The following is a 23,001-nucleotide window of genomic DNA, read 5'->3' as shown; positions in this document are numbered from 1 at the left end:
AGGGATAGAAGCCCGTGTGTGGAGGAAGGTAAGACAGGAGCACCACAGTTGGTTAGTGTGGGCTCGAGGGTGTTCTTGTGGTGGGGGGGGGGGGGGTGCTGGGGGGGGGGGCAGCTAACTGTTGAGGTCGATGAGTGAAGACATGTTTCCGACTACATGGAGCCTCGCTCACATGTTCAGCTACACTCACTCACTCACTCACTCACTCACTCACTCACTCACTCACTCACTCACTCACTCACTCACATACACACACACACACACACACACACACACACACACACACACACACACACACACACACACACACACACACACACACACACACACACACACACACACACACTCTCTCTCTCTCTCTCTCTCTCATATATATGTTCGGCTGCTCTCTCTGTTCTGCCGAAAAAACTTAAATTGTTTTCTGTGGTTGTGATTGCTGAGGATGTGGTTGTTGTGGCAGAAATGTTGGTGGTTGTCGATGGAGACGGAGCCTAGATACGGGTGTTATCCCCGACATACTAAAGACAGCAGAAACAGCCCCACTCCATACAGGAGGTAATAAAGTTGAAGCAAAAAGTGTCTAGAAGTAAGATCACAAAACACATGGAATCACAGCGTCTATATAAAGCTGGATAACAAGGGATCAGGGAGCGTCTGCCTCTCACAATCGCTATGGCCTTAGCTGCCATGGAAGAGTAGAACAACTCCCGAGACCCTCCCCAGGTATGCTCCAGGTATACCAGCATACTGTTGTTGAGTGTGTTCGCCTTGTTGTTACCGGTGCCAGCTACCGGTTGTCCCTCCGGTTTGGTGCCTTTTTTGATAATTACTTACTTACCGGTTGTCCTCGAATCTGGGCTAGGTGGGAAGCTTTGATAATGTCGGCCTTATACACAACACTAAATCCACAAATATCTCGTCGATGTCGATAATGTTCAGACCAGTCCAACCAGACTTGGTCCTGACTAGAGATGAGACTTCTAACACAGTTGTCTATGTTCTCCGAGACTGTTCAACACGCTTCCACTACACCTAAGGGGCATAACTGGTCGACGCCTCACAGTGTTCAAGAGAGAACCTGCCAAACACCTCCAAAGGATACCTGATCAACCACGTTGTGACTCATACGTCAGGCTGCGAGCAGCCGCATCCAACAGCCTGGTAGACATATAACTTTTTGCAACCTCTGGTGTCAAGGTTTGAGATGTGCCATAGGGCTATATACGTTTCCTGGCTGCCTTCCATGCTAGGTTGAACACGTGGCTTTTCATGGCCATTGAAGGGGGGTTATCTTGAGATGATTTCGGGGCTTTTTTTAGTGTCCCCGCGGCCCGGTCCTCGACCAGGCCTCCACCCCCAGGAAGCAGCCCGTGACAGCTGACTAAAAAATAAAAGTGGGTCAAACTTCATTCCTAATAGGTCGACTTCATGACTAAGCTCTGCAGGTTTTTGCCACGCATCTGTAGGCCAGCCTGATGCGCAGCGTCACGTTGTCTGGTTATCATCGTCAGAGCCTGTTATCTGCCAGCCTCGAGTGTGACCTGCCTTCTCCTTCCTCAGGAAGATACTGAGGAAAGTTTGTGGTTAATGACCCTAGTGGCAGATGGTATTCTTCTTTTCCATGTGTAAAGGGAGGATGCACTCGTCCTCGTGTCATGGGGACAAGTTCTCTCAGCTTGTCCTCGTGTCATGGGGACAAGTTCTCTCAGCTTGTCCTCGTGTCATGGGGACAAGTTCTCTCAGCTTGTCCTCGTGTCATGGGGACAAGTTCTCTCAGCTTGTCCTCGTGTCATGGGGACGAGTTCTCTCAGCTTGTCCTCGTGTCATGGGGACGAGTTCTCTCAGCTTGTCCTCGTGTCATGGGGACAAGTTCTCTCAGCTTGTCCTCGTGTCATGGGGACGAGTTCTCTCAGCTTGTCCTCGTGTCATGGGGACAAGTTCTCTCAGCTTGTCCTCGTGTCATGGGGACGAGTTCTCTCAGCTTGTCCTCGTGTCATGGGGACGAGTTCTCTCAGCTTGTCCTCGTGTCACGGGGACGAGTTCTCTCAGCTTGTCCTCGTGTCATGGGGACGAGTTCTCTCAGCTTGTCCTCGTGTCATGGGGACAAGCTCCCCCAGCCTGTCCTCGTGTCTTGGGGACAAGTTCCCCCAGCCTGTCCTCGTGTCATGGGGACAAGTTCCCCCAGCCTGTCCTCGTGTCATGGGGACAAGTTCCCCCAGCCTGTCCTCGTTTTTATGGCCTCTTGTGACCAGGACTAATTTTCCTGAAAACCTCCGTACTTTTTTTTGCATCTCAGTTTTGCATTTCTTTTGATGAGGTCCAAACGTAGTGTGTGTGTGTGTGTGTGTGTGTGTGTGTGTGTGTGTGTGTGTGTGTGTGTGTGTGTGTGTGTGTGTGTGTATATGTGTGTGTGTGTGTGTGTGTGTCGGGCATGTGGCGGTGTCGGCATTCAACCCGACACATTGATCCACCGCCACACGACACATGCCTGCCTTACACCCCCCTTCCCCCTCCTCTTCCCCCTTACTCTCACCCCCACACCCAATTCCAAAGTGCCGCAAGATCAAAAAAATACTGTGAAGGTGAAGAACTTTCGTGTTCCACCACACTACTACTACTCTGTATCTTCACACAGCTACAGAATGGTCTACACACAGTGATAGTACTCATGGCAACTATTTGGTCAGACGTACAAAAATGGATAGTTGCAGTAAAGACAATCATTTTAGCAGAACGAGTTGTCTACACAGAATTAAACCACAAACGCAGGACACACTTTGCTCCAGGCGGGCCGTGGGGAGCGGAAGAACTCCCAGAACACACTCCAGGCACACTCCAGGACACACTCCAGAGCACACTCCAGGCACACTCCACGTATGCCTGGAATGTATGCAAATCAAATGCCGAAAAGCTCGATTGAAAGCTCGAATCGCCTTTTCATGGCTTCCATTCTGGAAGACAAGCGATCCAGGGGAACTCTAAGCAGTTCTGTAAGCCGGGAATTATATGACCACTGCTGGAATATACACGGTAGAAGTTCTTGCCATCTTCCAGTACTGACACAGACCAGGAAGTCATCAGGACAGCTGGCCACAGACCTGGCCACAGACCTGGCTACAGACCTGGCCACAGACCTGGCCACAGACCTGGCCACAGACCTGGCCACAGACCTGGCCACTGACCTGGCCACAGACCTGGCTACAGACCTGGCCACAGACCTGGCCACAGACCTGGCCACAGACCTGGCCACAGACCTGGCCACTGACCTGGCCACAGACCTGGCCACAGACCTGGCCACAGACCTGGCTACAGACCTGGCCACAGACCTGGCCACAGACCTGGCCACAGACCTGGCCACAGACCTGGCCACTGACCTGGCCATAGACCTGGCCACAGACCTGGCCACAGACATGGCCACAGACCTGGCCACAGACCTGGCCACAGACCTGGCCACAGACCTGACCACAGACCTGGCCACAGACCTGGCCACTGACCTGGCCACAGACCTGGCCACTGACCTGGCCACAGACCTGGCCACAGACCTGGCCACAGACCTGGCTACAGACCTGGCCACAGACCTGGCCACAGACCTGGCCACAGACCTGGCCACAGACCTGGCTACAGACCTGGCCACAGACCTGGCCACTGACCTGGCCACAGACCTGGCCACAGACCTGGCTACAGACCTGGCCACAGACCTGGCCACAGACCTGGCTACAGACCTGGCCACAGACCTGGCCACAGACCTGGCTACAGACCTGGCCACAGACCTGGCCACAGACCTGGCTACAGACCTGGCCACAGACCTGGCCACTGACCTGGCCACAGACCTGGCCACTGACCTGGCCACAGACCTGGCCACAGACCTGGCCATCACCGGGAAAGGCTGTGGGGGTAGAACAACAGTCGGATCCTCAACAGGTAATCAGCCCCTCGTGGAGTGATTACGGACCTCACAGTGAAGGGCGGTAGAGGAGGAAGACGACGACGTCACAGTCCTCGTGGTGACGTGGACCTGCCTGACGTCACAGTCCTCGTGGTGACGTGGACCTGCCTGACGTCACAGTCCTCGTGGTGACGTGGACCTGCCTGACGTCACAGTCCTCGTGGTGACGTGGACCTGCCTGACGTCACAGTCCTCGTGGTGACGTGGACCTGCCTGACGTCACAGTCCTCGTGGTGACGTGGACCTGCCTGACGTCACACATGTTACGTCAGCAATATTATTATTATTATTTCATATTATAATAACAGAGGAATAATCCTAATAATAACTCAATTTAAGTATTAGTAATTTAATATTAGTCTTATAGAGTTAAGAGAGGACGAGTCCTCTAAGTTGTGTATTACTGCAGCAAGTTATTAGGCAGTTATGTTTATAGGTGGGGGGGATATTTCCCCCCCCCCTCCTCTCTCTCTCTCTCTCTCTCTCTCTCTCTCTCTCTCTCTCTCTCTCTCTCTCTCTCTCTCTCTCTCTCTCTCTCTCTCTCTCTCTCTCTCTCTCTCTCTCTCTCTCTCTCTCTCTCATACTAGAAGCGTTTGTGCTGCGTATATATTTTTCCATCTCTTGTCTCCTCTCCTTTCCTCTCTTTGTTGTCTTTTGTTTTATCCCCTTGTGCACACCTCTTGCCACCCCTTCCCTGCTTTCATCCAGTGTGGGGCTAGGTGCTGGGAGCCTGGGGGTGCTGGGAGCCTGGGGGTGCTGGGAGCCTGGGGGCTAGGTGCTGGGAGCTAGGTGCTGGGAGCCTGGGGGCTAGGTGCTGGGAGCTAGGTGCTGGGAGCCTGGGGGGCTAGGTGCTGGGAGCCTGGGGGTGCTGGGAGCCTGGGGGCTAGGTGCTGGGAGCCTGGGGGCTAGGTGCTGGGAGCCTGGGGGCTAGGTGCTGGGAGCCTGGGGGCTAGGTGCTGGGAGCCTGGGGGTGCTGGGAGCCTGGGGGCTAGGTGCTGGGGGCTAGGTGCTGGGAGCCTGGGGGTGCTGGGAGCCTGGGGGCTAGGTGCTGGGAGCCTGGGGGAGCCTCCCGTGTGTGTACTCACCTAATTGTGGTAGCGGGGGTTGAGCTAAGGCTCTTTGGTCAAAGCCAAAGAGAGTGCGTGTGTTATGGTAGCCAATATGCCAATGCCTGAGTGCATGTCTTGAGGGCTTGTTGTGGGCTTCAGTTGCTGATGCTCTAGCTGGCTGGCTGGCTCGGTCGTACGATCCTCGACCACCCACCCCAAGTCCAAACTAACCCGCCCACTATCCCACCCATACCCGCCCGCCCGCCCGCCCGCACGACATACCGACTCGCACGACATACCCACTCGCTTGCTCTTGCATCCTCTCCATCCTGACGCTTGTCACTCCACATTAAGCATTTGCTTGTATCAGTTGTTGTGATCTAAATATAGCGAGTAGGATTGTGAGCAGTAGCGGGGGGGATTGGGGGGGGTTTGAGGATTGGTGGAGGGAATCATTGTGTGGTTGAAGGAGGAATTGTTGGCAGGAGAGGGATGGATTGTGTGGTAATGGGAGGGATTGTGGGCGGCTGAGAGAGAGATTGTGGATTGAGGTGGAGTAGGAGTCTACCTACTATTGTGTTGCTTTTATTTGTTCCGTGAATCAATGTCTCCGCCACCCGGTTTCTTATTAGGCCTTCTGGTTGATCGTCTGGTCAACTAGGCTGTTGGACGCGGCTGCTCACAGCCTGACGTATGAGTCACAGCCTGGTTGATCAGGTATCCTTTGGAGGTGCTTATCCAGTTCTCTCTTGAACACTGTGAGGGGTCAGCCAGTTATGCCGCTTATGTGTAGTGGAAGCGTGTTGAACAGTCTCGGGCCTCTGATGTTGATAGTTCTCTCTCAGAGTACCTGTTGCACCTCTGTTCTTCAACGGGGGTATTCTGCACATCCTGCCATGCCTCCTGGTCTCATATGATGTTATTTCTGTGTGCGAGTTTGGGACCAGCCCCTCTAATATTTTCCACGTGTTAATTATTACGTATCTCACGTACTCTAGAAAATACAAATTTAGACATTTTAAAAGTTTCCAATAATTTGGATGATACATTGAAGGGATTCTGTCGGTAAAAGATTTTTGTACGCTCTCCAGGTCAGTAAGTTCTCCAGCTCTGAATGGAGTTGTTAGTGTGCAACAGTGCTCCACCCTAGAGAGCACTCCAGCGTCTTGAGAAGTACCATCATTGATTTGGCAACAGTTAGATAAATCAGGAACGTACCAACCCAAGCAACCCACCTAACCTATAGAGGCCGATGCATATAAAATGTTAATATTACTGTGCTTTAATTGTTTACTAAATATGCTGCATTTTTAACGAGTTTGTTTGAAGAGAGATTAGAGAATGGTCGCTTCTTGAAGAGAAAGTGGCAGTTTGTTTGATCAGACAACCAACTTGCTCTACCATGGTGGTGATGATAGTGGAATAGTTGTAGTTGGTTGGAATAGTTGTGGATGGGGGTTGTTGTGACTGGGTTAGCTATGGATTGGGGGTTGTGATTTATGATGAAACTGATTTCCGAGGTAACGGTTGGCAATGTAGGCGACTGTAGATGATTGTGGTGGTGGTGTAGCTTGTGGAGGTTGTATGTGTGTGTGTGAGAGGGGGGGGGGAGGGAGGGAGTACTCCCTCATCACAGGGCCCAGACTGGAGGAAATATTGACCCCCCCCCCCCACCAGCGAGACATCTAAGAGTCAGCACCGCGGTCGCCGCTCCAGACAAAGTACTGGGCTCCAGCCACGGCGGCAGCAGTCAGTCTGGCTGGCTCCTTCCCCCCCCCCCCCACACACCCTCCCTGTCTTGTGCTACATTCAGCGTGGTGGGGGGGGGGGTGGAAGGAAGGAATTATCAAGGGAAAGCGCCAAGCCATTACGACTATATAGCACTGGGAAGGGGTCAGGATAAGGATTTGGGATGGGACGGGGGAAGGAATGGTTATGTCTCCCCCTATTCACCCCTATTCCTCCCCCCTTCCCCCCTCCCCCCCACCACCACCTCGCACCTCCTGGTTGGTTGGTGGTCTGGTCAACCAGGCTGTTATATAGACCGCCGCTGCTCCCACTGAGACGCGGTGTGATATTTTTAAATTAAGGAACAAATTTTGTCTTTGCAAAGATTATATACTTGTCTAAACCTCCTGAAAACTTCTCACTGGGGGATCTCTCTCTCGCGCCAGCTGATTGGATGAGAAATTGGGATAACCACGTTTGGTGCCAACGGTAATGGGCTGGCGCAACGGCAAACGGCAAACGGTATCCTAACTACCGAATTGGTAGTTAGGTTATAAGATGTAAGGCGAAGATATTATTCTTCTCCCGCGGCATCTCAAGTGTTTCACCCGTTGATGTTTCCTTAAAGGTGGTTCCGGGGTTCAATAGTCCCGCGGCCCGGTCACTGGCCCCGGATCTCCCCCCCTCCCTCTCCCATCCTGGCCTAAGATTCTTCAGCCACTTACGTGTTCTCTTACGACACCTGTACATGGTTTTTTTCAATCATGGCGGCCTAATTTGTATTTATTAAATGGTTTAAGAGCACGTAAGGTGTTTTAATAAATGTAAACAAAGCCGCCAAGGAGAATGTCCAGGTATCGTAAGTTTCTCGTCAGTGGTCACATAAGTTGTCTCGTAGGTGGTGTCGTAAGTGGTCACGGAAGTTGTCTTGTAGGTGGTCACGTGAGTGGTCTCTTAGGTGGTCACGTGAGTGGTCTCTTACGTGGTCACGTGAGTGGTCTCGTAAGTGGCCTCGTAAGTGGCCTCGTAAGTGCTTGATGACTGGCGCCCTTGGTTGACTGTGTAGTTTTGTTAGTCATTAGTGTTGCGATGATTCCACTTGGGGCGCTCTTCATGCACACACTGGTGCTGTGGGTCCTCGCTGGCACCACTGTCGCCCACTTTGCTGTGACTCTCCCACTTTGCTGTGACTCTCCCACTTTGCTGTGACTCTCCCACTTTGCTGTGACTCTCCCACTTTGCTGTGACTCTCCCACTTTGCTGTGACTCTCCCACTTTGCTGTGACTCTCCCACTTTGCTGTGACTCTTCCCACTTTGCTGTGACTCTTCCCACTTTGCTCTCCTGGGCGATGTTGCATCATGCGTATACGCATCCACTTGAGACTTATTCCCTCACTACACCTTTCAACAGTCATGGCTGCCTGGCTTGCATTTAGTAAACAATTTACGTACTTCGAAACCCCATAATCCACAGTGCTGAGGAGCTGGTCAATTATTGAAGAAATGTGAGCCAAGTCGACATAATTGTTGAAAGATGTAGAGGTTTCGCAAGTGCGTAAATCCTCGATGAATCCTAGCATTTTCTCGAGAACATTCACTCTAGTGCAAACTTCCTTCTGACTTAAATCCTCAAATCCCCTGGGCACTTACGGCTGATTTTTAATTCTGGTACGCTTGAAATTTAGTCCAATTAGAAAGAAATTTCTGCCAATTACAGTTCAGTATCCTGCGAATGATTACGAGAAAATATTGAAGCTGTATAATGGGATCGAACCCAGGTCCCTGGACTCGCTCAGACAGTAGCTTGGAATGGATGCATCACCCTCTCCCTTGTGCTGTCACTGGGCATGATGACCTCTATTTACAATCCTCTTACCTCTCATCTCGGCCATTGGCCGGTATGGGTTACATCCACCTCTCTCCTTGTATCTCCTCCAGCCTCTCCTGGGAGACGTCACATCTTCTCCAGCCTCTCTTGGGAGACGTCACATCTTCTCTAGCCTCTCCTGGGAGACGTCACATCTCCTCCAGCCTCTCTTGGGAGACGCCACATCTTCTCTAGCCTCTCCTGGGAGACGTCACATCTCCTCCAGCCACTCCTGGGAGACTGTCACATCTCCGCCATCCTTTCTTGGGAGACGTCACATCTTCTCCAGCCTCTTCTGGAGACTGTCACATCTTCTCCAGCCTCTTCTGGAGACTGTCACATCTTCTCTAGCCTCTCCTGGGAGACGTCACATCTCCTCCAGCCTCTCCTGGAGACGTCACATCTCCTCCAACCTCTCCTGGGAGACGTCACATCTCCTCCAACCTCTCCTGGGAGACGTCACATCTCCTCCAACCTCTCCTGGAGACGTCACATCTCCTCTAACCTCTCCTGGGAGACGTCACATCTCCTCCAACCTCTCCTGGGAGACGTCACATCTCATCGATTGCCATGAGCGCTGTCAAAAAGTTGGGCATTCTTCTCAGATTCAAAGGACATTTCCGTTCTTAAGTGTTTTTAACTCTTAACCCAAATTTTTTTCTTTGCCATTCACTTAATTCAGGTTCAATTTGCGTCGACCACCAACTGGGGGGTGGGGGGGGGGGAGGAATAGTGGAGATCTTCCCCCTGGTGTGTGAGTGACTCAGGAATTCGAGTCGCGCGCGCGCGACAACGGAGAGAAAGAAGCTGGAGTCGTGTATGCTTCTCTCTGTCGTGTATGCCTGTGTATGTGTGTGTGGTCACCTGGGAACGCCTGCTTCGCCAGCTTCCTCACAGCTTGTTTATCTTAAAGATTTGTTAACGCTGAAGCCGCCGCGAGGAATGGATTATCGCCTTTTTTCCCCTGATACATTTGATCTCCTTGCTATCAAGAACCGGCTGTGCATTTCCGCTTCTTAGTTGCTAAGGGGTTTTCCTTGGTGTATAGCTTTTTGAGGGAGGGGTAGACAGTCTGGTTGTTCGGCCCGGGAAGTAGAGACGATTAGGAAGATGGCGAAGGCGAGGCGGATTGTGGGAAAAGAGAAGGAAGGGTCTGGAAAGGAAGAGAGAGAGAGAGAGAGAGGGTGAGGTGGAATGGGGTGGATGACGCAAGTCTGCTGGCAGGCGCCTCATTGATTGATACAACGGAAACTGGTCACTAACTCTTCCTGACTCTCACTCCCTCTCCCTCCCTCTCCCTCTCCCTCTCCCTCTCCCTCCCTCCCTCTCTGCCTTTATACTGCCCTCCCTCCCTCCCTCCTTCCCTCCCTCCCTTGATACTTTCATCCCATCTCCCTCCCCCTGAGTCATTCTTTTCCTCACCCTGACTCATTCCCTGCCCCCCCCCCCTGACTCATTCCCTGGGGACTCCCACGGTCATGAGAAACCTTTTAGAGTCACGTAAAGGAACTTTCCAAAGATAACAAAAACATCCAAATAAATGTATGATATAAAATCTACAATGTATGATATCAAATCTACAATGTATGATATCAAATCTACAATGTATGATATCAAATCTACAATATATGATATCAAATCTACAATGTATGATATCAAATCTACAATGTATGATATCAAATCTACAATATATGATATCAAATCTACAACGACTTTTCATACAGCTCTTATCAATTGATGTTATTTTGAAATGAATATGTTACGGCAGCCTTGAGGCTTGTCGAGTCTCCGAGTGAGTGCTGGCTCACGTTTTCAGCCGTTCTTCATTCTGATGTTCACCTGGTTGATGGGGTTCTGGGAGTTGTTCTACTCCCCAAGTCCGGCCCGAGGCCAGGCTCGACTTGTGAGAGTTTGGTCCACCAGGCTGTTGCTTGGAGCGGCCCGCAGGCCCACCACAGCCCGGTTGGTCCGGCACTTCTCTTAGAAAACAGTCCAGTTTTCTGTTGAAGATGTCCACGGTTGTTCCGGCAATATTTCTTATAATCGCATTGTAATTGTCTTGACTCTGAGACTGAGAAAAAAAGACCTTTCTGACCCCTCTCTCTGACTCATTTGTTTCCAGTTGCCCCATTACGCCCTCTCGTTCTACTCATTATTCATTTAAACATTACTTCTATATCGGCCTTAGTCATAGAAATTGGAAGTGGCCTTCCCTTCATCCTGTACTGGGTTTGAGGTCTGGCTTCAACTCCTATCTTCATAACCTTGCATTAGTCAGCGTTAAAGTCTCGTAGCCATTTGTCAGGTCATCTCTGGAGATTGCCTAGTTTGTCTTCCAATGTGCTGCGATTCTTCTTAGTTGTGATTCGTCTCGTTAGCTTAGCATTGTCAACAAACATGGATAAGAATGAGTTTACTTCCTCTGTTGGATCATTTGCATATATTAGGAACAGGATACGCCTTGCGTGTGGGTGTGTGTATACGTGTGTGCGTGCGTGTGCGTTGTGAGCCAGTCCTTAGTCTGTGGGTCAATGTCCGTGAGAGGTGTATGACCAGAGGTCGGGAGAGGTGGAGGGGGGGGGGGGTGCCATCAGTGCCTCGGGCTGGCACTCACAGCTTGACTGATCCCAGCTGTTAGGGAACCGAAGGCGTAATTTAACGTCTTTCATAACCCCCTTTTCTGATTTAATTCGATGCAATGATTTTTTATTTTGTTTTATATTAGAGTTCATAATTAGAGTAACCTTCTAAACTTTTTGATCATTGTAATTTTTGCTCTGTTTTTATACTCAAAATTCTTTGCTGGTTAGGAGGAATTGTTTTGTTTATTTTGTTAAAGACAGTTTAATGTTTGTTTGGTATTATATCGCAGTCCCCCTCTTTTTTTCCTCTCCTGCACTCCTCTTCCCTTTCTTTTCCATTGTCCCATTCTCTCTCTCTCTCTCTCTCTCTCTCTCTCTCTCTCTCTCTCTCTCTCTCTCTCTCTCTCTCTCTCTCTCTCTCTCTCTCTCTCTCTCTCTCTCTCTCTCTTCCCTTTTCCTCTCCTCATCCCTATCCATTCCCCTATTCTCCCCTCTGATCCTCCTCTTATCCCACTTATTCATTGTAATTCCCCATGCAAGAAATCACATTTCATGCTGGCCTAATTTAAATCAACTTTTGTTGATCTATCTTCGTCTGTGTGAAAGTTTTAGTGCAAATTAGTTTGAATATTTTTATCGTCAGCGTTCACGTTTGTGTCGTGGGAATGTTCATTTGTGAAGGTGTGGGTGCTCACCGAGTTGTGCTTTGCGGGGTTGAGCTTCGGCTCTTTGGTCCCGCCTCTCAACTGTCAGTCAACTGTTTCTAACTACTTCTACTACCCCAGGAAGCAGCCCGTGACAGCTGACTAACTCCCAGGTATCTATTTACTGCTAGGTAACAGGGGCATAGGGTGAAAGAAACTCTGTCCAATGTTTCTCGCCGGCGCCCGTAATCGAACCCGGGACCACAGGATCACAAGTCCAGCGTGCTGTCCGCTCGGCCGACCTTGTGTGTATGCGTGCGCGTGTGTGTGCGGGGGGGGGGTTCAGTGTATGTTTGTGCTTTGAGAGTTTTCATGCTTCGCGATTGCGAACTTGAACCCAGAAATCAGTTGGCTGGTTTGTGCTGTGGCTTTCTCCTGGTGTGAGGACAGGGGATAGACGAGGAGCGTTCTATCCTCTTGGGATCAATCAACCTGGTGGTTCTGCTGGGAAATATAAACTTCACTTTAACTCGTGTACGAGAGCTCAACCTGTTTGTTTCTAACATAAAAGGTAGACGGGTTTAGTATGTAAATATGACTATAGTCATATTTGTATTTAGATACACTATAGTACATTGGGATTAATGGTCATCCGAGCCAGCTATAAGCTCTTGTGTTCCTCTACACACCTGCATTCTCTTTCCCAGTCACAGGAGATTGCACAGTTTTAAAGTATACAGTCATCCTTTTCTGCAAACATGGAATCGGTGAAGCATTTCGTCTACCGTGCCCATAACTCCAATAACTCAAGTGTGTGTTCAGTGTGTTCAGTTCAGTGTGTGCTCCAATAACTCAAGTGTTCACCCCTTGGAAGGAAAGCGAGATATATCTCATTACATACACATGGGGGATACAGGGAGAACACGTTCTAAACCTGCACATACTGGATTGAGAGACATGGTAGGAAGTGCAGAATGATTACCACCGAGATCTCTCTCTTGGCTCTGTAAAGACAGAGAGCTCTGTAAATACGAGAGGTCCACAGCTCTTCAGTCTCCTGTCTGCAAGTATAAAAATATCATTGGAACAGTGGAAGTTTTCAAGAGAGAATTAGACAAGTTTCTGCTTAAGGTTGGGGATCAGCCTGGCTGTGATGGCTCTGTGGGCCATTGGGCTACGAAGTCTCTCAACCCAGTCACCAGGGAAGGCTGGCCACAGACCAGGCAGTCACCAGTAGAACAACTCTCGAGAACATCAACAGGTAATTTAAATTTGCAGCAGCGTCAGCAGCCTGGAGGCAGCAGCGTCAGCAGCCTGGAGGCAGCAGTGTCAGCAGCCTGGAGGCAGCAGACGGCCAGGAAGACAGGAACAGAAGGCAGCGTCAGGTGTTGGTAGGGGGTCAGGGTTCAGCCTTAGCCTGTAACTTGACAAACTGGGGGCCCAGAGTTCAGCTTTAGCCTGTAACTTGACAAACTGGGGGCCAGAGTTCAGCTTTAGCCTGTAACTTGACAAACTGGGGGCCAGAGTTCAGCCTTAGCCTGAAACTTGACAAACTGGGGGCCAAAGTTCAGCCTTAGCCTGAAACTTGACAAACTGGGGGCCCAGAGTTCAGCTTTAGCCTGTAACTTTATGACAAACGCTCCCCACATCCCCGTTATCAGAGACCAATTTCCCGCTTCAGTAACCTGGCCCAGGATGAAGCCCAGCGCAGCTCGGCACTAAACCCATTTAAATCAAACTTTTTTTGTGTGTGATTCAAGCTATTTAAAATAATAATGTTCTGCGGTTTTAGGCTTTATGCCGAAAGCCTCATAGTTTTTTTTTTCTTGTATTTATATATTTACGATTTTGTTTTATGGGGGGCGGGGTATGGACAAAGGTTTGTCTTTTAATTATGTGCCTCTGTATTCCTTTCCACTACCGCCCACAAGATGGGTATGGGGTGCATAATGCATAAGGGAGCCGGTCGGCCGAGCGGACAGCACGCTGTACTTGTGATCCTGGGTTCGATCCCAGGCGCCGGCGAGAAACAATGGGCAGAGTGTCTTTCACCCTATGCCCCTGTTACCTAGCAGTAAAATAGGTACCTGGGTGTTAGTCAGCTGTCACGGGCTGCTTCCTGGGGGTGGAGGCCTGGTCGAGGACCGGGCCGCGGGGACACTAAAAGCCCCGAAATCATCTCAAGATAACCTCAAGATAATAAATGAACTAAACTAACTCTTTTAATTGTATTATTCTGTGAGTTATTTCTTTTTATTTTCTTTCTAATGATTCGTCACTATAGCCTTCTCGGCAGTGACACCCACTCCACCACTCCAAGCCTGGCCAGATTCACGAAGCAGTTACGCAAGCACTTACGAATGAGTACATCTTTCCTCAGACGGCTTTGGTTACATTTATTAAATAGTTTACATGCGTGAAACTTCCCAATCAACTGTTGTTATTGTTATAAACAGCCTCCTGGTGCTTCGGAGCTCATTAACTGTTTATTAATAATTGGAAACAAAGCCGCCAAAGATTGAGAAAAGATGTACAGGTTCGTAAGTGTTTGCGTAAGTGCTTTCGTGAATCTGGCCCCTGGCCTCGGGCCGGGCTTGGGGAGTAGAAGAACTCCCAGAACCCCATCAACAGCTTGGGCAGACCAAGAAGTTGAATGTCAGAGTAGTTACTGATGTACAACATCTGCAAGAAGGCCAGTAGTAGTTGGTGGGGTATAACAAGCTAGGCTTCACTCACTCGTACACACTCTTTGGTAAGCCACACAACCATCGACGTGGGTGTGACGTGGGTGTGGCGTGGGTGGGACGTGGGTGTGACGTGGGTGTGGCGTGGGTGGGGCGTGGGTGTGGCGTGGGTGGGGCGTGGGTGTGACGTGGGTGGGGCGTGGGTGGGGCGTGGGTGGGGCGTGGGTGTGGTGTGGGTGGGACGTGGGTGGGACGTGGGTGGGGCGTGGGTGGGGCGTGGGTGGGGCGTGGGTGTGGCGTGGGTGTTGTCATCATTCACCACCCGTCCCCTTCTAAAAGGTACAAACATACTTGTATACTTACGTATAGAGGTCTCAAAATATATATATATATATATATACATGGAAGATGCTGGAGGGCACGGTAGAATACCAACATATTGGAGCGAAAGATACGGAAGGAAATGCAGAATAGAGCCAGTGAGGAGTAGAGGTGCCATAGGCACAACCAGGGAACACTGAACATCAGGGGTCCACGGTTGTTCAACACCCTCCCAGTGAGCATTAGAAATACTGCTAGAACAAAGGTGGATGTATTCAAGAAGCACTTAGATAAGTTCTTGCAAGAAGTGCCGGGCCAGCCGGTTTGTAATGGATATGTGGGCCTGCGGGCCGCTCCAAGCAACAGCCTGGTGGACCAAGTTATCACAAGTCAAGCGTGGCCTCGGATCGGGCTTGGGGAGTCGAACAACTCCCAAAACCCTCTCCAGGTATGTTCCAGGTAAGGTATGTACATCAGGCGGTATCTAGAATTCTACTCCCCCATGCCCAGCCTGAGACCAGGCTTGCCTTATGATGACTTGATCTAGAAGGCTGTTACTCGGAGCGGCCCGCAGGCCCACATATCCACTACAACCTGGTTGGTCCGGCACTCCTGGCAGGAATTTATCCAATTGTCTTTTAAACACGTCTACTGTGGTTCCGGCAATATTTCTAATGCAGGCGAAGAGTCACAATAACGTGGCTGAAGTATGTTGACCAGACCACACACTAGAAGATGAAGGGACGACGACGTTTCGGTCCGTCCTGGACCATTCTCAAGTCGACTGTGACGAAACGTCGTCGTCCCTTCACCTTCTAGTGTGTGGTCTGGCCAATATTTCTAATATTTGGTAGGAGTATATTAAAGAGCCGCTGGTCTCTGATGTTTATAGTGTTCTCAGATTGTGCCTGTGGCGCCCGCCAAACACACACCGAAACTACAACGTTGATACAACGTTCGAACAAGTTTTAACATTTCCTAACCAGTTATAAAAACCAATATAGCAAGTTGTAACAACGTTCTAATACGTCATAAATACGATAAGCCAAGATGTAACAACTTTATTACAAGTTGTAACAAGCGGAAAATTGAGATTTGTGTTTCCAGGGCGGTGTCTTAAAGTGTCTGGGAGTGTCTTGGAGGTGTCTGGGGGCATGAGTGTGCTGAACTCGTGGCAATTGTGTTGTCTGAGAATGCCGTCGGCCTTGAATTCAGGACAGGACTTGCTACCAGGCCAGGTATCCGGGAGGTACTCGTCTACCCCTTGGGTAAACTAACCACAGGCTTCTTCCTCAAGCACGTGGGCGTGTTTGGGTGGGGGGGGGGGGCGGGGATGGGTTTACTATTTGTATCTAGTATTTGTACCTGTAAACTCGGCCTGTCAGCTTATGGACCTCGGCCTTTCCAATCGTTTCTTTCTAATGAACTGACTTTTCTTCCTGTTACCTTGCGCTGGTTCCGAGGATCAACATTCCTGCGGGCCGGTTTCTGACGAGGCCTTCTGGTTGATTGTCTGGTCAATCAGGTTGTTAGACGCACCTGCACGTAGACGGACGTATGAATCAGCCTGGTTGATCAGGTGTCATTTCAGGGTGTTGTATCCAGTTCTCTCTTGAACACTGTGAGGGGTCGGCCAGTTATGTCCCTTATGTGTAGTGGAAGCGTGTTGAACAGTCTCGGGCCTCTGATGTTGATAGTTCTCTCTTGAACACTGCGAGGGGTCGGCCAGTTATGTCTCTTATGTGTAGTGGAAGCGTGTTGAACAGTCTCGGGCCTCTGATGTTGATAGTTCTCTCTTGAACACTGTGAGGGGTCGGCCAGTTATGTTCCTTATGTGTAGCGGAAGCGTGTTGAACAGTCTCGGGCCTCTGATGTTGATAGTTCTCTCTTGAACACTGCGAGGGGTCGGCCAGTTATGCCCTTTATGTGTAGTGGAAGCGTGTTGAACAGTCTCGGGCCTCTGATGTTGATAGTTCTCTCTTGAACACTGCGAGGGGTCGGCCAGTTATGTCCCTTATGTGTAGTGGAAGCGTGTTGAACAGTCTCGGGCCTCTGATGTTGATAGAGTTCTCTCTTGAACACTGTGAGGGGTCGGCCAGTTATGCCTCTTATGTGTAGTGGAAGCGTGTTGAACAGTCTCGGGCCTCTGATGTTGATAGTTCTCTCTTGAACACTGTGAGGGGTCGGCAAGTTATGCCCCTTATGTGTAGTGGAAGCGTGTTGAACAGTCTCGGGCCTCTGATGTTGATAGTTCTCTCTTGAACACTGTGAGGGGTCGGCCAGTTATGCCCCTTATGTGTAGTGGAAGCGTGTTGTACAGTCTCGGGCCTCTGATGTTGATAGTTCTCTCTTGAACACTGTGAGGGGTCGGCCAGTTATGCCCCTTATGTGTAGTGGAAGTGTGTTGAACAGTCTCGGGCCTCTGATGTTTAGTTCTCTCTTGAACACTGTGAGGGGTCGGCCAGTTATGCCCCTTATGTGTTGTGGAAGTGTGTTGAACAGTCTCGGGCCTCTGGTGTTGATAGAGTTCTCTCTCAGAGTACCTGTTGCACCTCTGCTCTTCAACGGGGGTATTCTGCACCTCCTGCCATGCCTTCTGGTCTCATGTGATGTTATTTCTGTGTGCAGGTTTGGGACCCGGTGGCACTAAACGCACAACCAAGTGCCAGCTCCAGGTGGTATTGAGAGAAGTACTGAGCAAGCTCAAGATGCTCAGGTTTAGACACCCTAATAACCCAGTTAAGCTGCCACTGTAGGCACCCGACGCCAACCTGTCCCATGAAACAACACTTCGTGTTTTGACGTCACAATCCCCCAGGGAACAGAATATGACCTACAATAAATCATAGCGGCTCACAAACATTCACGCTGCGTGGGTCCATCCTGCCTGGGGGATTGACTGATGAAGATTAAGCCACTCAAAAGATGGCACGGACATGAATAGACCGTTTTGATATTAGAAGCCCCTCACACACACACACACACACACACACACACACACACACACACACACACACACACACACACACCTGGGGCCTCGTAGCCTGGTGGATAGCGCGCAGGACTCGTAATTCTGTGGCGCGGGTTCGATTCCCGCACGAGGCAGAAACAAATGGGCAAAGTTTCTTTCACCCTAAGTGCCCCTGTTACCTAGCAGTAAATAGGTACCTGGGAGTTAGTCAGCTGTCACGGGCTGCTTCCTGGGGTGTGTGTGTGTGTGTGTGTGTGGTGTGGGGAAAAAAAAGAGTAGTTAGTAAACAGTTGATTGACAGTTGAGAGGCGGGCCGAAAGAGCAAAGCTCAACCCCCGCAAAAACACAACTAGTAAACACAACTAGTAAACACACACACACACACACACACACACACACACACACACACACACACACACACACACACAAAGCTGTCATTTCCCCTGCAGATCTACACCAGCCTCTTGCCCGACACCTATCCATCACCTCACGCCAGCATCTCTGGAAAATCGGCCAAAACGATAGCAAGGGAGGCTGCCAAGTAATCTCCAGGTCCGGGGGATTGTGGAAGAAGCAATTTGAATGTTTCCGACTGAGAGGTGATGGAATAATGCCGAAAGAGGGGAAGGTGAATGTCAAATAAAGGTGATGGGAGGCGGGATGGGTGATTTTAGGGAAGGGAAGGGCAGGGAGAGATGTTCAATTCCCATTTGGAGTGACGTTTTCTTGACAGCAATAAGGGTGTGTGTGTGTGGTAGTGGCTGTCAACACTACTTGACCGATGTTTGTGCCTTACCACATCCTCCCTAAGCCCTACTTTCCTCAGCCCCACCTCCCTCAGCCCCCCCCCCCCCCCCCCAGCGCCCATTATCTCTGGCAGTGTCCAGCCCCGTCAAGAGAGGCCAGGTTCCGGCGTCGGGTTGAAGGAGGTAATTGCTGGGGGCAGGCAGGTGAGTTGAGATAGACAGGATAGCAGGAGAGAGGTGGTTGTGGGGGTGGGGAGGGGGTTATGTGGACTAAGCTGTGTGCTAGCGTGGGGTGGAGGGGACCGCGGCGCCAGTCCTAGTGCATCTCTGCTTGAATATTGAAGGTGAAAGATTCGTTACTTCACGATGATCTTGCCCCCACACCCCGCCACCATCACCGTGGTCCACCACCATCACCACCATCACCACCACCACCATCACCATCACCACCACCACCACCATCACCACCACCACCATCACCACCACCACCACCACCACCACCACCACCACCACCACCACCACCACCACCATCACCACCACCACCACCACCATCACCACCACCACCACCACCATCACCACCACCACCATCACCACCACCATCACCATCACCACCACCATCACCACCACCATCACCACCATCACCACCACCACCACCATCACCAGCATCACCACCATCGTCTCGAGTACTGCTCAGTGCTCACTTCCCCCTTCAGAGCAGGAGAGATTGCTGAAATTGAGGGAATACAGAGAACATATACGGCACGCATAGACACGATAAAACACCTAAATTATTGGGATTGTCTCAAAGCTCTCCAAATGTACTCGCTAGAAAGGAGACGAGAGAGATATCAAATAATATACACCTGGAAAATACTGGAGGGTCAGGTACCAAATCTACACAGTAAAATAACAACGTACTGGAGTGAACGATATGGAAGAAAATGCAGAATAGAATCAGTGAAGAGCAGAGGTGCCATAGGCACAATCAGAGAACACTGTATAAACATCAGAGGTCCGCGGTTGTTCAACATCCTCCCAGTAAGCATCAGAAATATTGCCGGAACAACCGTGGACATCTTCAAGAGGAAACTAGATAGTTTTCGTCAAGGAGTGCTGGACCAACCGGGCTGTGGTGGACATGTGGGCCTGCGGGCCGCTCCAAGCATCAGCCTGTTGGACCAAGCTCTCACAAGTCACACAGGTACCATGGTCCGCCAGCTCCACCGCGAACATTCCAAGTGGTGGAGCGGTCGTTAAAGTCTGTTCATTATTCTCAACGACATCACAATAACGTCATATATTTCTATCTATGAGGAAAATATTGTAGTCGCGCGTTGGGATCGAACCCTCGTTCAGTTCATGATGCTATTATTCCAAGTCGTGTCCCCCTCACATTTCTAAATGTTCCGAAAATGCGTAACGCGCTCCGTTCATCACAAAATGCAGATTTGATCCCTATTGAGTCTGCGTTCATTTCCGCGTCTCGAGAACTAAAAACTCTCTCTCCGTACTCTCTAAGGGAAAGTTGCCGTGAACATATATATATACCCTTTTTAAAACAAATTCTTCAACCTGTCCTCTCACCTTAACACGTCGTATATTGTACGTAGTCGACCAAATGAGAGAAGAGGCTGAATAAATCCGCGGAGAACCCGTAGCGAACCATGACAGGAAGGAAATTGCTCATCCATTTATTCCGACTTGTAATTAGGGCGGCAGAGTGGTTTTGCATGGCTCAGACTACTGGCTTGTAACGGTTTGATTTGAATAGCTTGGGTGTCATTCCCGCCATGATGACGTCACAGTACGCTTCCTCCCACTCTTGCCTGGGAAAGATTATATATCTATTTTTGTTATTATTTGTCATTCTTTTGCGTTAATGATGATTTCTTTTTTGATTAGTATGTTGTATTATAGACTTCAAAGGATTAGAAACATCCTGAAACGTTTGTCTTTCTTGAATTTAAACAAAAAACGAAGCCTAAGACAGTGTCTTGTAAACACTACGGAACACGGCTGTAGAAGTCACTTGTTTAGCGCCGCTGAGGAATTCTGGGAATTCCTCAGTGGAAGTGTTCGAACAGATGACTGGTGTCCTCACTGATTTTCTTTGAAATCTTCCTCCCAAATATTTGTTGAATGTGTTTTTTTCTTGCATTTTATTATAGAAAAATGGGCTATAAAGCAGTTGATTGTGATAATTGGAGTGACGGGTCAACCCTTTGTCACGCTTTGCCACTCCGTTAAAAACACAACTGTCTTTCTAACGAGAAACGTACGAGCCTAAGCAACCCACTTAACCTATCGAGGCCGAGGCATGCAAAACGTCAATGTTATGGTGTTTTAACTATGGCATATTAACTATATGTATGGCATAAATGGTTGTATTTAACATTTAACTAATTCAAGTAGAGTTAGTTCACACAGGATGTTGGCGGCGCCAGGCTGTCGGCCCTTGACAGTAGCGAAGTCACACTTTACGGAGCCACACCTGAAGTCACACCTTCACTGGTGTTAATACCCACATGTCTGGCAAGGTCAGGCCGGCTCAAGTGACCTCGCCTTCCGCTAAGCTGATAATTGCAGACGGTTGCCCGTGTCTGTCCCATCAAACAAGCCGCTGTCTAGGTGTGGTAGGAAGGTAGCCCGAGACTACCTCCTGGTTCTCTCTTCAATACTCGGGCAGTTGGACATTGTTAGAGAGGAGGCGCGCTACACCAGAGAGGCTGCACAGGCCTGTACACCAGGTGATTGACAGTTGAGAGGCGGGACCAGAGAGTCAAAGCTCAACCCCCGCAAGCACAACTAGGTGAGTATCTCCGCGTGAGACCAAGGCTCTTGGTCAGACTGTTAGACGCCGCTACTCGCACTGTCTGAAGTAGGTACTGATGTTCCTTACATGCTTGCTCTGTTAGAATCTATCCTGTAGATCTGCCTCTAGGCCGGGCTCGGGGAGTAGAGCAACTACCGGGACTCCATCCACGTTATGCTCCAGCTCCTGGGCCACTAATGAAACGGTACACTACCCAGGTGGGAGATAACCGGAGCATTCCCGGAGAGGCTTTCTGGAGTTCTTCTACTCCCCGAACCCGGCTTGAGGTCAGACTCAGTGGAATGGGCATACCCATGGGGGGGGATGGGCACTAACGAGGGAGTGGTTATGGTGGGGGATGAGGTCTAACGAGGCTCGGGGAGGGTGGGGGAGGGGGGGTGGGGGGGGGAAGATTAAGTATGTGTGTTAACAAGGGCTGGTATGGAGCTCTAACGAGGGTAGAGGACGGAGCGAGAGACAGATGGGGGAGGGATCGTGGCGTGATTAGTGGCGGCCAGTTTGGTGAGCAGGGTCGTTACTGCTGGTCATTATCGACACCAGCGCCACTCACGGGATTAATCACACACACTGTTCCCCCCAGTTAGGCTGTATTATTGCCTGTTAAACCCGGCCCGGAGGCACCCGGAGCACCCTCTTGCTTCCTTCCTGGTCCGCTCTTTGTTGACTTCCTCCCCAACACTTTCTTCCTGCTTTACCAGACTCACTCACTCACTCACTCACTCACTCACTCACTCACTCACTCACTCACTCACTCACTCACTCACTGACACTGTCCCACACTCAGGAATCACTCGGCCACACCACACTCAGTAGGCTCAGGAATCTGTACACCAGTTGATTGACAGTTGAGAGGCGGGACCAAAGAGCCAAAGCTCAACCCCCACTAGCACAATTAGGTGAGTACACTGCCGTTGGGACTCTCACTGTCCCATACCGTCGACCAGGGAGGCCTGGTCGACGACCGGGCCGCGGGGACGCTAAGCCCCGGAAGCACCTCAAGGTAACCTCAAGGTAACCTCAAGGTAACCTCAAGGTAACCTCAAGGTAACCTCAAGGTAACCTCAAGGTAACCTCAAGGTAACCTCAAGGTAATCTCAAGGTAACCTCAAGGTAACCTCAAGGTAACCTCAAGGTAAGGTACTACTGCAGTGTGGAGAAAAAGCTTGGACACAGGATATACCAGGAGCACTTAATTCAGCTGACATAGCCCCTCTACACAAGGGAGGAAGCAAAGCATTGGCTAAGAATCATAGACCAGTTGCACTAACGTCCTACATAATAACAGTTTTTGAGAGAGTGATCTGGAGTCAGATCTCCTGTTTTATGGAGACCAATGACCTCCACAATCCAGGCCAACGTGGATTTAGAGCGGGAAGATCATGCCTCTCGCAAATATTCGATCACTATGACAGAATCAGAGGCATTAGAACAAAAGTAGAATGCAAATGTGGTATGCACAGACTTTTGCAAAGGCATTTTGTAAATGTGACCATGGAGTGATGGTCACATCCATAAAATGTTGTCAGTAGGAATAACCGGTAAAGTAGGAAGCTGGTTACTCAATTTTCTGTCGACCAGACCACAGAGAGTAGCAGTCAACCATATAAAATAGAGTCCAAGCGCAGTTAA

General features: G+C 50.1%; 2 protein-coding genes across 9 annotated transcripts in view; both read left to right on the top strand.

Moving 5' to 3' along the window:
- Nca (neurocalcin homolog) overlaps positions 1-23,001 on the top strand; it is a 472,011-nt gene that overhangs the window by 355,424 nt on the left and 93,586 nt on the right. The gene's annotated exons all lie outside the window — the stretch shown is intronic.
- Positions 2,877-3,944, top strand: LOC138365667 (putative per-hexamer repeat protein 5). Its single transcript, XM_069326158.1, has one exon. The coding sequence runs from the start codon at positions 2,877-2,879 to the stop codon at positions 3,942-3,944; it is 1,068 nt and encodes a 355-aa protein (XP_069182259.1).

This window comes from Procambarus clarkii, chromosome 17, assembly GCF_040958095.1.
Source record: "Procambarus clarkii isolate CNS0578487 chromosome 17, FALCON_Pclarkii_2.0, whole genome shotgun sequence".
NCBI classification, from domain to species: domain Eukaryota; kingdom Metazoa; phylum Arthropoda; class Malacostraca; order Decapoda; family Cambaridae; genus Procambarus; species Procambarus clarkii.
Note: the sequence above shows the minus strand (reverse complement) of the source record. Positions and strands in the feature narration are given on the sequence as shown.